At 35.0% G+C, this 18,438-nt stretch overlaps 1 protein-coding gene across 3 annotated transcripts in view; it reads left to right on the forward strand.

Moving 5' to 3' along the window:
- Window positions 1-18,438, forward strand: part of CCDC102B (coiled-coil domain containing 102B) — a 353,588-nt gene that overhangs the window by 187,679 nt on the left and 147,471 nt on the right. Inside the window, exon 7 of one of the 3 annotated variants that reach the window (XM_033175335.1) lies at window positions 11,683-11,986. The exons of the other annotated variants lie outside the window; for them this stretch is intronic. Coding sequence (XP_033031226.1) covers window positions 11,683-11,751 — 69 coding nt within the window. The 3' untranslated portion in view covers window positions 11,752-11,986. Of the gene's footprint in view, window positions 1-11,682; window positions 11,987-18,438 lie in introns of those variants that run through there. 3 annotated transcript variants of the gene reach the window in all.

The following is an 18,438-nucleotide window of genomic DNA, read 5'->3' on the forward strand; positions in this document are numbered from 1 at the left end:
GGTGTCTCTTGCTTGTCCTAGTTCCCTTTGTGGAACCAATTTTGTCTTACTGATTTCAGGAAATGCATTGCCACCTCCTGTGCATATAGCAGGTGTACAACAAAGACTTGCTGAATGAAAATAAGTTGATGAACCATGACACATACATTTGTAACATGAAATATGTAGATGCTTATGCTATACTTACGCTGAGTATTTCAGCATAGTTTGAGAACATAACTGGTAAGTCTTCAGAGTGTAGCTGATCAGAAGATATTTCTCCAAATGACTTATTTGTAATTTGGAAAAAAAACTGAACATTTCCCAACATTGCTATTCAAAAACTAGAGAAATTATGGTTTGAAAATACAGATAGTTAAGAAATTAACATTAGAAATTTTTGGAAGCCAACCTGCTAGTCACTGAGTTTAACTGATATTAATATTTATGCTTAGCTTTAATGGAGACACATACATATTAAAATAACAATTTAAAAGCTATTAAATAAAAACAGAAATGACATTAAAAGCATGAATTTATAGAAATTAAAAACAAACATTCTGGTGTTATGTAATAGTCCTATTTGGAAATTATGTATTATGTCATCATCTATTTAGAAAAAACAACAAAAAAAACCTTTAGATTTTATTAAAGTTAAAAAATTGTATACGGTGCTGCCATGGTATATATCTAAGGATAAGTTTCTAAAACTAGCCACAATATTTTATTATTATACTATTTGAAAGATGGCTGGGCACGGTGGCTCACATCTGTAATGCCAGCACTTTGGTAGGCCAAAGTGGGAGGACCACATGAGTTCAGGAGTTTGAGACCAGCTTGATCAACATGGTGAAACCCTGTCTCTTCTAAAAATACAAAAATTCATTGGTCTTCTTGGTGGCGCAAGCCTGCAATCTCAACTACTTGGGAGGCTGAGGCAGGAGAATGGCTTGAGCCCAGGAGGCAGCAGTTGCAGTGAGCTGAGATGGCACCACTGCATTCCAGCCTGGGTGACAGAGACTCTGTCTCAATAGAAAGAAATAAAGAGAAAGAAAGAAAGAAAGAGAGAGAGAGAGAGAAGGAAGGAAGGAAGGAAGGAAGGAAGGAAGGAAGGAAGGAAGGAGAAAGAAAGAAAGGAAGGAAGGAAGGAAGGAAGGAAAGAAAGAAAGAAAGAAAGAAAGAAAGAAAGAAAGAAAGAAAGAAAGAAAGAAAGAAAGAAAGAAAGAAGAAAGAAAGAAAGGAAGGAAGGAAAGAAAGAAGACTTCTATTTTTTAAAGTAATTTTACATATTTTTGTTCAGGAGAATTTTTTTATTAAACACAAGTCAAAATCAGGAAAGTTTTGCACTAAGATTAAAGGGCATAATTAATTGAATTCATAACACTGAAGACAATCAGTACATCCCCTATGATAGGAGACAAAATAAATGAATTAAAAACAGGGGAACTGATTTACAGCATTTATACTCAGAAAACAAATTAAAAGAATAATATTGATTGATCCTAAACTATTTTAAAATAATTTTTAAATGATAGCCTAAAATTAATGGAGCATGAAATTAGGAGAATAATTGGTGGTGTCATTTTTGTTGAGGCACGTGTGGGAACATTAATAGAGAAATTCTCTGTGGTAAATTCTAGAGATCATATTCCATTGTTCAAAGGTATGGATCCTAAAGTCTGTAATCTAAGGTCAATAATAACCTCCACTAGGGTAGTTAGGTAAATACAAGACTGGAAAGAGAAAGTTTAATGATAAACTGAAAATCAGAAAAACTCTAACATCCAGAAAAATAAATGTATCTATAATTTTAAAAAATGGTAGGGATTGGATAACACTGAACTCATGCCTTAGCTGCAATTAGATTCTATTTGCCAATAATTAACTTGACCACACATTATACATTACTTATAGTTTAACTAGTTCTTTCTCTTTCACTATAATGTTAATGAGTTGTCAAAATTAAATTTATGAAATATTAGGGGCCTACTAAGAAGTTTATATAGGATTTTGAATAAAAGTCATAAAGTTAGCCAGGTGCAGTGGTTTGCACCTATAGTGCCAGTTACTTGGGCAGGTGAGGTAGGATTCTTTGGACCCAGTTGTTTGAGACTGGCCTGAGCAACATAGCAGGAACTCCATCTCCAAAAACAATAACGATAACAACAACAACAACAAAAACTTTGCAAAATATTGATCGTAGATGTTATAAAATTGTCGGTTGGTTGGGGTTTCTCTGACGTATGCTAGTAGCACATTTCCATCGTAATTATCAGCATAGGAAATGAAGAATTAGCTCAACAGAAACAGAAAATTAGGTTACTGAACAATTGCGTCATTAGCATTCTTTCAATCATATCAGCAATTACAGATTTTCTTTTGATAATTAGTTTATATTTATTTACTTGGAATCCAGAGACCCACAATTGTACTTGAGATACTTTAATGCGCATATTCAAATTTAAGGCACAGATGAATAATCCAGGGATCTCTTAAAATGCAGATTGTAATTATAGAGCTGGGGTGATGTCTGTGATACTCAGTATTGATCAAGTTTCCTGGTGATGCCATTGCTTTTGTTTTAGATCAGACTTCCAAGTAGTGAGGTGCTAGAGGGAACCACACAAAGTAGGAGGTGAGGCCTGCTGATAATTGTTGGTTGGTTAATAGGAAAAAAATATGTGGAAGTAGTTGTCCTCCAAAGAAAAGTCTTTCCCCTCAACTGGAATTGCAGTTTTCCACATTTGCACATCTCCTCTGGATCTACATTTTTATTCAAGTTCTCAGAGTGCCCCTATCTTTCCAGTCTCTTATTTTCTTTGCCTCTAATTTATTGGAGAGTAGCGGGAAGTGTTCTCCTGAAACTCATGGAGGAACACCATAGCTCTGACCCTGAACTGAATAGACACCATTTTTCATAAACAGTTCACTTTCATCATCCTCAGGTCATGAAATAGCCTCTCAGATAATATTTTCTGGAAGTTGATGGAAAACTTCCTACTGTCAATGTAAGATATAAACCTCCTCCTTTCTGAACCCTGATCTGATTCTGTAGGTCTGGGATAAAGTCTGAGATTCTGCACTTCTACCAGGCTTCCAGGTGATGCTGATTCTGCTGGTCCGCAGACTGCACTTTGAGTAGCAAGCACTTTGCCTATGGCAATTTTTAATAATTACTCTGCACCCTTGCATCAAATCACTTGCAATTCATTTCCGCTCTACTTCCAGAATTATTTTTCTTTGATTACATGTTTCCACCCATTTTCACCTTTTAGTTCTTTGAATTACTTCATGCTTTCTTCCTCCACAGGACCTTTCAATAGGATTTTCTTTCTGGAGGAAAAAATATCATTTCATATATAAATTTATTTTATAGCCAGGTTTCTCTAAGAGGATCAAGCTCATGTTCCTGTAAATTAAGCAAACAAGTAACTTAAATGCATGTGCACGTTTAGGCAATATCACAGCTGGACAGAGATAGGAAATCAAAGAGCAGCTTAGATTCCCTAATATCTCTCAGTCCCCAACATTATATGGGTCAGAGGTTTGAGCTATCATCTTCATTTAGCAACCTCTTTATAGACCTATAGGACCTTTTCTGATACACAAAACCGGTAGTTACAGTAAGTGACAACTTATTCATCTAACCAGTACCCATCTGCACCATGTTTAGCAGTGCGACATCCACCTGAGCCCAGCACTCTCCTATGGCTTGTTTACCTCTTAGAGATCTGCTTTTGTTGCAGCTTCTGGCAGCCCTTCTCATGAAGCCTGCTACGGTTCTTCTCTGGTCTCATTTGTTTTCTTAAGTCATAGTAATTCTTCTGAAATTAGCTAGGATTTTGCTTCCTTAGAAAAACCTTTCCTGATCTACCTGAATAGGTCATATAGCTGTTGCAGTTTTTGCAATTGTCTAGTTGTTTGTGAGATCATTTGATTAGTATCTCTATTGCATGTAACTAGGAGATGGATGAAGGATTGCATTACGTTTGCTAATTCATATAGCCCTGCAACCTAGCACACTTTTCTCATACTAGGTCTTCAAAAACATTCATAAAAGGGATTTTTTTTTAAAATTAAAAAAAAGGGATACATTTTTTAAAAGAATGAGAGATTTGTAGTTTAAGATGAGCAGTACTTTGTGTGCATGAGTCATCATACTAAAAATACTTAAAAAATAAAGGTGAATGAGTTTTCATAGATGCACAAAGAGAGGGAAGCTAGAATCTAGAAGTCAGGGTGAATGGATATCAAATATTCCCATAATTGAGAGGCATAGACAGAGGGGAGTTTGACACACAGAAAAATGTAATTCTGGACTTGAGAAATCAAGAAAGAACTTTAGAGACCTCCCCAGTCCTAAACTCTTTTCATGCTCTTACACTCCCTTTCCTCCCTTTGTTCACATTTTTGAAATTTCAGGAGGACAGATAAAAGATATAAGACAAATGAGAGGAAGGGAAATGAAAAGTGGGGTTTGTGCTCACTACAAAAGGATAAGACATAATAACCAAAGAGAACAAACACACAAGTGTAATATTTATCAAGAGAAGTCTTGATTTTTCTGTGACAAAAAACGTAGACTTGCAATTTCCAGACATCATTTTTATATGATCTATAGTATAAATAGTATGATCTATAGTATCTAGAGTATCAAATGCTGATTTGCTTTATCCAATATATGGCACAAAGTCTTCTTTATAATAGCTCATTTCTTCCACTGATATGAAGTCTATTTATTCTCTACTGTAAACGATAGTTTTGAAAACAAAACGTTTTTGGAGAAAGTGGTCCATATTCTTTTGAGAAAAGCTCCATGTCGCAGGAGAATTGTTTTGGAAGCTTGTTTACTGAAGTCATTCTGGCAACTGAATCCCTTCATTCGGATCACATAATGGATCGCTTTCAGAAAGTTAATGTGCCCGGGCAGTAATTGATGTGTCTTAGGAAAATGATGAATTCATCTAAAAGTTAAAGTTGATTTGAAGTTGATTCCTAATGAATTTGCATTAATGACAGTAATCCATATTCAAGGAATTACAATATGTTTATTTAATTTAGTAACTTTGATTTCGAAAATATTTTATTTCCAGTCAGTGGTTTAGCAGGCAAACCTATCCATTTGTTAAATTTTCCTGATATAGTATGTTGCTTTTCTTCCAAATCTTACTATTATTTATAAAATCATTCATTTAAGAATACACAGTTACATTTTTTACTGTTATGAAATAGAAATTATTATAGATAACATTATATTGAATCATTTCCTGTTTTTCTTTAACTGTTTACGTAGCTTCAATAGCTGAAATACCCTATAAATTCTATTTATTAAATGTAGCTATTAATAAAAATTTATATTATTGTGGAGAGAAGTTTGATATATGGAAAAATTCACGTTTTTAAAATATAAAATGTGTTATATTTTGGTAATTAAATTGGAAAGCCGTTTCTTTCGAAGAATGCCCTGCTTGCAGTAAATGCTACGCTACATGTAGGTCCTTCGTAAATTGATAATTTAGTTATTGCGTGAAATGTAGAAATACACCCATGATTTTGTGTACATTTTAAAGTGTATGGGTGGGATTGTATGGGTTGGATGGAATAAAGTTCTTTTGCGAAGTAATTGCTTAAGTTAACAGAGATAAAGAATCATAGTTTTAAAGTACAGTTTCTTAATGCCATGCAGAAAGCACGTGCTGAAAGATCCCTACTGGTTTGAAACAATAAATTGCAAAAGTAGCATGACATTTATCCTAATGTAATATGATTGTTCATGCCTTCTCTCAAATCCATGCATACACACACACACACACACACACACACAGAGAGAGAGAGAGAGAGAGAGAGAGAGAGAGAGAAAGAGAACTGACTTTTACAAATCTAGTTCTAAAATAGGAGAGTTATCCTTTTCCCTGTTTTATGATTCTCCACTGAAGCAAAGCTAAGTGGATAAGGTTTTGTATATAGGAAACGTTATTACTAAGAATAAATTAGTGATAGGAGAAGTTTTACATCCTTTTACTTTCATATTCTCTTAGCAATGACTGTTATGTTTTGCTAAAATCATGAATATTAAATCTCAGTCCCTACAATAATGTTTGGCACATCCTATTAACTGTGTGTCAAATGCATAAGTTTACGTATTGATGCTTCTATTATTACTATTTGAATTTAATTACGTGTCTAGATTTGTTTTCAACTCTTATACTTCCCTTTTGTTCAATCAGTAAGGCAAATGTAAGATTATTGGAAATTTATATTATCCTTTAAAATCTCCTTCATGTGTATCAAACAGATGATATGTTAACCCATATCCAATTAAAATAAAGATGCAAAGTTTGAAAATTTAAATCACTTATATTTAACAAACTATCATAGCATAAATTAAGACATGTATGAATGCCAGATATGAAATTATATATTTTTAATGTTTGATGTAACTAGCATACTAATAATCCACTATATTATTACAAAATAATTTTGCAGTTCACATCACAGTTATTAGTCGACATAAATTAGCTTGATTTAAAGGAATGATGAGAGAAATAATTATTTACATTCTTATTTAAAAGGGCATAAAACACTATGGTTGCGAAGGTTATTTAAAATTAAAAGTAAAATGCAAGTTTGAGTTAAAATCATAAGATTAGTGTAAAGTCAGATAACTTTAACAGATCTGAGCCATTCACTATTTTTTCTTTTTTCTTCTCTTTTTCATTAAAGTGAAATTACATAACATAGAATTAACCATTTTAAAGTGAGCATTTAGTGGCATTTAGTAGATTTGCAATGTTGTGGGACCGCTCTATTTAATTCTAAAGCATTTTCATCACCCTAAGAGGAAACCCAGTAAGCATGATGCAGTAACTCCTCATTCCTCCCTCCCCTAAGCTCCTAGCAACCGCACTTATGCTTTCTGTCATTGTGGATTTCTGGATATTTCATATAAATGGAATCATACAATATATAACCTTTTATGTCTGGCTTTTTAAATTTATCATAATGTTTTCAAGGTTCATACACATTGTAGCTTGCATCATTACTTCACACCTTTTTGGGTACTTCATTCCTTTTGGGCCTATCTCGTATTTGTTCATCTCTTCATCAGCTGGTGGATATTGAGTTGTTTCTACTTCTGGCTCTTTTGAATAGTGTTGCTGTAATCGTGAATGCACATGTATTATTTGAACACCTGTTTTCAATTATTTGGGGTATATATCTAGGTGTAGAGTTGCTGGGTCAGATGGTAATCCTATCTGTAACCTTTGGAGGAACCACCAAATTGTATTCCATAACAGCGGAACCCATTACCTTTTCGCCAGCAATATGTGAGGGTTTTTATTTCTCCACATCCTTGGCAACGCTTGTTCTTTTGTGTTTTTGTTTTGTTTTGTTTTGAATTACACTTATCCCAGTGGGTTTGGTTTCTCGTTGTGATTTTCCTTTGCATTTTCCCAATGACTAATAATGTTGAAGATATTTTCATGTGTTTATTGACCATTTGTATATCTTTTTGGCAGATATGTGTACTCAAAGTCTTTGACTAATTTTAAATTGGGTTGTTTGTATTTTTGTTGGAAAATTGTAAGAATTCTTTCTATATTCTGGATACTCTACTCATGTACGAAATGCAAACATTTTGTCCATTGTTTATGTCATAATATCACTTTCTTTTGATACATGCAGTTTTACATTTTGATGAATTCTATTTTTTTCTTTTGTTGTTTATGCCTCTGGTATCATATCTAAAGACCCATTGCTGAACCCAAGATTTTCCATGTTTATTTCTGATACTTTTATAGTTTTACCTGTCATATTTATACCATTAATCTATTTTGAGTAAATTTTTGTGTGTGGTGCAAGAGAGAGAGATCCATATTCATCATTTTCCATGTAGATATCCAGTTGTGACTGCAGCGTTTTTTGAAGAAACTGGTTTTTTTTTTTTTTTGCCACTGAATTGTCTTGGCATCCTCATCAAAAATCAATTATCCATATAGGTATGGTTTAACTCTCAACTATCAATTCTATTATTACGGTGAGAATGTTTATCTTTATGACAGTGCTATACTGTTTTGATTACTGTAAGTTTTGAAATTAGGAAGTGCGAGTCCTTCAACTTTGCTCTTTTTCAATATCATTTTGGATATTCAAGGCCTTTTGAAATTCCCTGTGAATTTGAGAATCAGCTTTTCCATTTTTGCAAAAAAAAAAAATGCCATTGAAATTTTCAGGGACTTCATTGAATCTTTAGATTGCTTTTTAGAGTATTGGTATTTTAATGTTAGGTATATTTATCTGTGCATATATCTTTCCATATATTTGTGTCTTTTTATTTCAGCAATGTATTGTAGTTTTCAGTTGATAGGTCTTTAACCTCCTCAGTTAAATTTATTGCTATGTATTTTATTCTTTCAGATGTACTTAAAAAGGGATTTATTTTCTTAATTTTCTTTTTAGATTGCTTGTTGCTCATATAAAGAAGCACAACTAATTTTTGTGTGTTCATTTTGTTTCCTGCAACTTTGCTGAAGTTGTTTATTAGCTGTAGTAAATTTCTTGTTCTAGATTTGTTGGAGTTTTTTATGTATAAGATCATGTTATCTTATACATGTTTTACTTTATCCTTTGCAATTTGCATGTCTTTTACTTCTTTTTCTTGCCTAAGTGCTCTTACTAAAACTTCTAGTACAAAGTTAAACAGCAGTAATGGAAGCAGGCACCCTTGTCTTGTGGCTCATCTTAAGGGGAAAACTTTCAAACTTTTATCATTGATTATTAGGTTAGCTGCAGATATTTCATATGTCATTTGCTATGTTGAGAAAACTTTTCAACTTTTTTCTAATTTATTATTTTCTGTTTTTCTCCCTGATCAAGTATTGCATTTTGTCATATGCTTTTCTTCATCAACTGAGATGATATATTTTTTCCTTCATTCTGTTAATGTGGTGTTTTATATGACTGATTTTATTATGTTGAACTACTCTTTCATTCTAGAATAAACCCCATTTGGCCATAGTGTAAATTTTTCTTGATATGCTGTTGGATTCCCTTTTCCAGTATTGTGTATAGGATAGTTACATCTGTATTCATAAAGGATATTGGTGTGTAGTTTTCCTTTCTTGTGCTATCATGTCTAACTTGAGGTCAGGGTAATGCTAGACTTTAAAGGACAATAAAAACACCACAAAGCTTTCCTGCCATATTTAAGTTGTCTTTTATTGATTCAGCGATTGCTTGGTTCCATGTACCTTTGACTGCTTTCTAGAGTTCTGACAAAGTGGATTGTGCTGTTTTTCTTGATTTTTTCAGCGTTTCTGTTGTGAGATGGACACTTGAAGCTGCCTACTCTGCCATTTTTGGTGACATCTCTTCACACCCATTATTGATCTTGGGAAATCTAGGCCAATGTTACTAAAGCTGCTGTATGCATTCTGTTTACTTTCACCATTAAAAAAAGATTTTAACCCAAATCTTAGTTAAATGACATTTTGAAATACATTTTTCTCTATTGGACTTCCTGAAAACATAGCATTCAGTATTAGAATAATAACAATTTATTACCATAAAAAATCAGTGTGATATTGATTTTCTTCTTCAAACATAAATAATATTAATGGTATTTGTTAAGAATACTGTAGTAAGTGAAAAAAATTTAGCATTGGGTAATATACATGTGTCTACATATATTTTGAGTACTTACATATTAGGTTTTACTTACATATATGGATTTATATGAGTGTACCAATGTGTATTATTACTCTCCAAAGTTTCAATTGTGTTTATGTGGCTCTTTGTGTACTGATCCAGATCAAATTTGTAGTATACCTTCTTTGGTTTGTTATCGCTAAACATAAGGTAATGATTGGTAATTTAGCTTTCTTAAACTAGACTATCCACAGTGACTGGTTTTAACAAATTGTGTTTACTCCATCTATGTGATTCCAAATACATAGTTTGGCATGGTGGAAAAAAAAAAAAAAGAGAATGGCAGATGAAACACAAAAGGAAGGCAGGAAAGAAGAAAGAGAAAAAAAGGAAAACAAGAAGGAAGAAAGGGAGGAAGAAAAAAGCAAACACAGAAGAGTAAAGGAAAGAGGAACAAAAGAAAAATTAAGGCAATTAGTTCTAGGGAGGAATGCATCATGGTATCTGTTTGCATAAATTAAAAGAAAAAATAACAACGTCGTCTACTATTTTTATTTCAAAACAGTTATTTTTGTCAATGCATCCCTCCACTCTCCAAACAACCCATGTTAAAGAAAGTTCTATATTCACTGTGAATTGGCCATTTTCATACAGGATCACCAGTAAAGACTGGCTGCTAGGAAATCACATTCTACCAATAAGCATTTTCACATTTTCATTCACAAAGTAAAAGCATACACTTAAGTATGTGTTAGAAAGTATGTGTTAGATGTGGAAGCATCACGAAAGACCAGTAAAGAGATGTCATCATCAATTACTTTTTAAAAATAGGAATAGATCATGGATGAAAAGACTCTAACATTGAATCTACAAAGTATAATATTTTTGAGAAGCATACTTTTTTGAGGTTAATAAATTTAGTTTGGAATCAACCGTGAGAAGTCGAAAGACTGGCTGGCTATGTGTATATGATTTTGATAAACTAATTAAGGTGGTTATCACAATGACAGACTGAAAATACAACAGGATCAGATCACATATAGGGAGTAAAATTATATTTCATGTGATTTTAAAAACGCATCTGGACCTTAATAGCTTATTCTACTGCTTCATACTTGGAATGTAATTTTTGTCTGTATTTTATTCTAATTTTAAATAAGGCAGAGTTACAGACATGCAAGATAAAAATCCTTTGGTGGGGGAATGCTGGCAAATAGATGACCTTTAATGAAATGTTTTATAAAAGAGATAGGAAGTTAGACTGGGCACGGTGGGTCACACCTGTAATCCCAGCACTTTGGGAGGATGAGTAGGAGGATCATGTGAGGCCCGATGAAATCATTTGACCAGCCTGGCCAACACGATGAAACACCATCTCTACTGAAAATACAAAAATTCACTGGGCACAGTCGTACATGCCTGAAATCCTAGCTACTTCGGAGACTGAGGCCTGAGAATCCTTTCAATCTGGGTGGAGATTGCAGTGAGCTGAGATCACACCACTGCCCTCCAGCCTAGGTGACAGAGTGAGACTGTCTAAATAAATAAACAAGATGGGGAATTGGATAGATCAACAAAATCAATTAGGTATGAAAAGGGAGAGCAACTCTTTTTAGGATTTTTAGTTAGTACAGCAGAATTGGCAGATGTACACTAGTATTAAATATTTTGTGAAGTCTAGTTCATCATGGTAAGAAGACATTTTAAGGCATGACAGAATGATGCTATTTTATATCACCAACCTCCTCTAAAGTTACAAGGTTTTAATAATTGATTAGAGAAAATATGGGAACTCCCTCGGCCAAGAGGAGTTTCTAGTGTGACAGGTGTAGACAGGGTATAGGCTGAGGACACACAGCACATTTGACTCCTGATAAAGTAAGTTGCCTTTTACCTCTAAGGGAAACAAGACTAGTTCTACTGAAGAAGTATTTAATTCTTAGTTCTAGAATTCTAATTTAAAAAGCAACTCATGAAGTCAACAATTGGCTCTTTATTCACATTATATTGTTTTCAGTGCCGTGTTTGACTTCCTCTGAATTTTTTCTTTTTTAGGCATTACATTCTCTGTCAGCCAGGATGAGAACCAATGGCTTAAGGCTTCAGTTTGAAGATGGAAAATAAAAAATAAGCCCTGGGAATGGCTGTTACTAAAAAGTGAAAAAAAAAAAAAAACAAGAAAACAGATGTTAGTGAGGTTGTGAAATAAAAGGAATGCTTATACACTGTTGGTGGGAGTGTAAATGAGCTCAACTGTTGTGGAAAGCAGTGCGGTGATTCCTCAAAGACTGAAAACCAGAACTGCCATTCAACCCAGCAGTCCCATTACCAGGTGCATACCCAAAGGAATATAAATCATTTTGTCATAAAGACGCATACATCTGTTCATTGCAGCACTATTCCCAATAGCAAAGACGTGGAATCAACCTAAATGCCCATCAGCAGTAAACTGGATAAAGAAAAGATGGTACATACACACCGTGGAATATTATGCAGCCACAAAAAAAAAAAATAGGATTATGTACATTGCAAGCACACGCATAGTGTGGAGGCCGTTATCCTTAGCCAGCTAATGCAGGAACAGAAAACCAAATACTGCATGTTCTCACAAGCGGGAGTTAGATGATGAGAACACATGGGCACATACGGAACAAAAAACACTGGGGTCTACGGGAGGATGGTGAGTGGGAGGACGGAAAAGATAAGAAAAAATACCTAATGGGTACTAGGCTTAATACCTGGGTGACAAAATAATTTGTACAGCAAACCCCCATGGTGTGAATTTACCTACATTTACCTACCCCTGAACATGACAAAAATAAAAGTAAAAAAATTTAGCTCAGGGAACCAAAATGTCAGCATACATTTACTTAGCAATATGAATTTAACCAATACCATTTTGATTTTGTAAAAGCTGTTACTGAACTCAAGAAAATATTTTGTAAATTTTTACAAAAACAGTAGCATGACACCAACCCAAATCACTACATTTGTTATTTTCCATGCTCAAAACAGTACATTTGTCTGACTTGTTGATATCATCTGGCTACTTGATTAAGGTAAATTTTGAGATTTGATCCTGGAGAGAAGACAATTTTCTACAAAGTTAGTAAGGTCTATATAGTTTCAGTCCTGGGTTAGAAAAGAGCCACAGCCTCCTGATTCTATTAAAAATAACACTTTCTTGATGTATTTTGATAATCAGTAAAACACTACTCTGTAAGTACTGTTTTAGACAATTAGATATAAAGAAAAACATACATTAAAACATTCAAACTCTGTTTAATGCTTTTTACTCACTCGCTAACAGTCCAGCCCAGTGGTTCTTAAAATGTAGTATCTAAACCAGCAACATTAGCAAATGCTAATTATCAGGCCCCATCTTAGGCCCTCTGAATCAGACACTTTAGGTGTGTGGCCCAGGAATCTGTTTTAGGAAGTTAGAACGTGACACAAACTAAAACTTAGAATCTAGCCTATGTATTTACATTGAGCATAGTTATTTATATGATGACAATGTCTTTAAGGTGAGGATAGTATATACATTTTTTTGTCATTGTGTTGGTTGTTAAGAGGCAACTAATGCATGTGTGGTCCAACTTACAAGAGAAATGGGACCAGAGACTGGAAAGGAAAAGAAAAAGAATGAAGCCCTTATCCTAGGTTCATGCCTATTATTTAAGTGATTTTGGCCAAGTAATACTCTTTGTAATACACTTCAGCTTCCTAATTTCTAAATGCAGAGTTTGGAATAAATAGTTGAGATCCCCGTTACTCCAAAAGTCCATGACCTCATCACGTTTATCAAAATGTAGCTATGGAGTTAAAATAAATGTCACTAATTTGGGTTTGTGTGTACAACCCAGTATTTCCTTGGAATTTCAGTGTATTTTCACTAAAATGGCGATTGGCTTCCGATATAACTTATTGTACTCTTTCTGGTTGCTGGATTTATTTCTTTTTTAATTCACACAGTTGATTTTGATATGCTTGTTGACATAATTGAGAGATTTTTTATTTCCTATTTCTCTGTGACTGGCCATCACTTTCTGTTTCCCCATCATTTGATTATGCTTAATTAATGGCATTTAAATTCCCACAGCATTTGGCAGCCTTTCTAATTCCCTCTAAATTACAGAAAAACAAAGGAGAGAAAGCATCCGTACATTAGTAACTAGAAAGAATCATCTCTTTGCTTTTTGATGAACTTTTATTTAATTTTCCATTGCATGGTTAGTGTGTGTGTGTGTGTATGTTTGTGTGTGTGTTCCTACTTTAAGACAAACCAGCCAGGCGTGGTGGGCTCATGCCTATAATCCCAGCACTTTGGGAGGCCGAGGTGGGCAGATCACCTGTGGTCAGGAGTTCCAGACCAGCCTGGCCAACATGGTGAAACCCTATGTCTACTAAAAACACACAAATTAGCGGGGCGTGGTGGCACACGCCTGTAATCCCAGGAAAATCACTTGAACCAGGGAGGCAGAGGTTGCAGTGAGCCGAGATCGTGCTACTGCACTCCAGCTTGGGCAACAGAGTGACACTCGGTCTCAAAAAAATAATAATAATAAAAATAAACTAACCAAACAGGAAGTCAATAAAGCTAAAGAAAGTGTAATTTTAAATCACTTTCATACTTCACAGGCAGTTCTTATTCTATTATTCTGAAAACACATTCCTCCATGTATTTCCAGTATATGAATAAATGTACATACAGGGACAGTGCAATTTCATTAGATGTTTTTATCTCCTGCAGCAGTGTTTTTAAAAGTTGGATTGTGGTCCCTATCTCTGTCAGATAGGGTACTTTCTGAAGTAAAACTTTGGAATTACTAGGCATGTAACTTGGGAAACAGGAGCACATATGTTTTAAAACATAGGTAATTTTTATGTGCACCGTATTTGGAGGAAAATGACAAATCAAAGCCAATTTTCTCAAAATACATTATACTAACCTTTGCAATAACTGTAAAATATTTTAGGTTACAGTAGGTCCTCAAATAATGTCTTTCATCATAACAATGAGAGAAACAAAATCTATTCCTTGCTGGAGTCTCTATGTGGAGTTTGACACTCTCCCCATGTCAGAATGGGTTTTCTCCTGTTACTCCCGTTTCCTCCCACATCCCAAAGACGCATCTGCTAGGTGAATTGGCGTGTGTAAATGGTCCTAGGCTGAATGAGTGTGGGTGTGTGAGTGGCCCTGCAATGGGTTCCCACTTGGTGCCCTGAGCTGCTGGGATAGACTCAGGCCACCTGTGACCCTGAACCAGAATAAACAGGTTGGAAATGGAATGAATACATATTATTGTAAAATAAAAATTTATAAAGCATGCAATCATCCTATGGAAACATTACAGTAAGCCATGCAATACAAAAGTGCTCAGCAAACTCGCCTTACATATGCTTGTTTTTGGATTGCATGGAGGCTAGAGGTGCTCCTGACAATCTTCAGTTTGGAAACATTTATTCCTTTTTTTTTTTTAAATCACACCGCCACTACAATCTCTGACCTCACTGCTTCACCAGAAATTGGATACATAATTGTCTTGTTTTTATGAGTTTTTCTTAAGTGTGTGTATAGCTCATACTCATTTCAGTGTTTAATATTAGAAGCATTTGTGGATTTTAATTTTTAAATTTGGTGACGTTTTTGTGACCAGAAACATGCCATAGGAACTCAACTCTCATTTATATCCATTAGCCAATAGTAAAATTGGTTTGTCATACACTGTTTCACATAAAGTCACAGTTTCCAAGAACCTATGGATGGCTTTAGGTGAGAACTTACTGTATTTCTGATTTGGGGACTACTGGAGAGAGAGAGAGACACACACACACAGAGACAAAGAGAGAGACAGAGAGAGATACAGACAGACAAAGAGAGAGAGAGACACACACACAGAGAATGAGTGAGAGAGAGAGAGAGAAACATTAATGAGGGCAGTGATTGAGATAAATATCTTTTGTTATTGGTACTCTCAAGTGATGTATTTTCGAGAATATTTTATATATCTTCTAGTTACATTTAAATAGATATCACAGATAAAGTATATTTTCCAATCTGCTGCATTCATGCTTGAACCTCTGTGCTGGAGGCAGGTTGGGGACTGTTTAGTGGCATTGGCCTTGACAGCATGTGCAAGGAGCAGCAAAATGTGAGAAGTCTCCCATGCCAAGGTGAGGCAGGTGTGAGGAGCGGTAGCATATGGACGCATAATTAACTGGCTGGGTATGTATTACAAGAATAATTCTACCTTAAGCTAGTTATAGTTAATTATCCTACCTTGCCTTATGCCAGATAGAATTAATTCATTTTTTTCTAAATATATGGTTTATTTGGCACAATTTGGGTGAATGCAGTTGAGATGCTTTTTACCCATATTAATGAGCATATCATAATGAGTACTTTGTCCTTTGCCTGTATATACCATGTAGAAAAAAAGAAAAGTTGAATTTACAGTATTTTTGAAATCCAAATGTGTCCTTTATTCAAAAATTATTTTAGTTGTAATGTTTTCTACTCTTTTTATTTGAGTGAATGTTAGCCTAACTTGGATTAGGTTAGTGCAAAAGTCATTGAGGTTTTTGCCATTTTTTGCATCCGCCTAATATCATATGAGGAATGTCTCTTTCATTATTTCTTATAAGATGTGTCTTTTCCACTTTTTGCTTATTAGCATGTAACCCATTTTAAGGGAAAAAAATCAATTTCAGTCCATTTTCTATTTTAGTAGTTGTAAAGTATGAATGAAGATTTTTTTCAAACTAAGGTTAAGTGGTTTTCAGTTTTTTTCTACGACATACAGGCAGTATGAGTTTGCAAATGTTGCAGTTCCTCTCCTTGTTTAGTTCATGTGGATTTGAAATTCGTAAATGACAGAGAACAAGGAATATTAAGACATATTTTTATAAAAGGTACGTGTTATCACATCTTATCTATTAGAGGTATGAGAAATTTCATGTAAATTGTTAGTATCTATTCCTTCGCTTGTTTATTCCTTTAGTCGACAAACATTTTCTTAATATTAGATCAGTTAGTTTGGTTGTAGATAATTATATATACACACACACACACATGCATCTATCTATCTACGCTATTACATATGTAATAGAAGGAAGTTGGTGATTTGAAAGGACCAGCTTCTCCCTGGGCATGCTGACCAAACACCCAGTAGACTACCACAGCATGTGCCTAACTAAAGAATGGGCACCTCTGGGAAGTACCAGAAGATGCAGGGTTCAGGATGCCACTGTTCCATTGGCTCACTCCATGATCACTCAACCCTAGCTGAGGGTGACAAAGTTTCCCACAGGACTGGGCCTGCTAGCTCTGTATCTCCTTGTGGCCTCTTTCCCTTCTTTAATGAGTTCCAAATCCAGATCTCTTTTTTCCAGCATCTAAATCAAACCTGCAGCTCTAGCTTCTGGGAAGTCAGGGAAATGTGGATGTTTCGTACTACGTGAGGGAATACTAGAGGGAAGCTGGAAAAGATGTTGAGATGTGTTTCAGGCACACACAGGGTAGATAGGGAATATAAGGTTGGCAAGATACACAATGTAACAGCTGTCCTCATGAGGCTTACAGTCAAGTGGAGAAGACTAAAGTAAATCAAATCATCAACAAAAAAGTCTCTTCAGGTGACTCTGTTCAGTGTTACAAATTAGTACATTCATTGCATTGCTTTCTCCTGGGAAATGCTGACTCAGATTGAGGTCAGAAAGATAAAAGGAAATTGGTACCTGGGTAGACTGAATCAGGGCAAAGGGCTTCCCATGGTTTGCAGAGGCCCAAGGTCTGGACAGGAGCCCTGTGTGGCTGGAGAGAGGAGCAAATGCCAATGTGAACAGAGTGAGCCTGGGAGCACAGAGGTGCAGGCCCCAGCTGGAAATCAGTAGGAAGCAAGGGGATGACACAATTAGACAGGGATTTTGAAATAACGGTTTTGCCTGGAATCAGGGCTCCAGGTAGAGAAGTATGTTTCAACCTCCCATTGTTCATAGCTTTGTGCTCCTTTGTTTGGTTAACGTTTGTATCTTTTTGAGAAAACTGAATTTCTTGAAAACCACCATTTTTTTTTTCTTTTTGGAGACAACTTTAAGTGTCTTGGGGTGAAGGGAGAGCAGCGGTTTGGAGGGAGAGCTGCTTGGAAGGTCAGTGAGGTTCTGGGGCTCCCCTGTCTGTGTTGACAGTGCCACAGTACCCTGGGCTGGTCCTAGAATTTCCAGGAAGGATCTGATGATGGCTGATGAGACTGAGCAGTAGCTGTACTCAGCATAGCTACATGTACTGTGGAAATTGAGGGAAAGGTGCAAAGAAAGGAGTCTTGCGATCTCTGAAATGAAACTGCTAACTCTTCCTCCGTTATACTCAGCTAGTGTAGCTAAGGAAATGTCATGTTATCACCTTTTCTGGTAGCTTTACCTTACATCCTGTTGTTTCTGCCTGTCCAAATTTACTTGCACTGGGATTAATGTATCCTTCTATCTTGTATTAAGTACTATGTCCATCAATTCAGGTTATCTTTGGTATATCTAATGAAATAACTTAGTTTCTTTCATTTAAAAACCTGCATATCAATCCCCAGTTATCAATCCCCAGTATCAAATCATTATCTCAGATGCTTTCTTTTAGCATCATCTGCAAATTACTTGTTTATTATTTATTTACCAAGAATCTCTATGTTCTGTTCTATGTCTCTTTTTATTCCTAATATTTTATATTATAATCAGTGTTTTTCAACTCACCATAGCAATATAGAAAGTTATTTTTATTGGATATAACCTGGAAATAAACATCATTTTTAAGAAAAA

This window comes from Trachypithecus francoisi, unplaced genomic scaffold (genome assembly GCF_009764315.1).
Source record: "Trachypithecus francoisi isolate TF-2019V2 unplaced genomic scaffold, Tfra_2.0 Contig01474, whole genome shotgun sequence".
NCBI lineage: Eukaryota > Metazoa > Chordata > Mammalia > Primates > Cercopithecidae > Trachypithecus > Trachypithecus francoisi.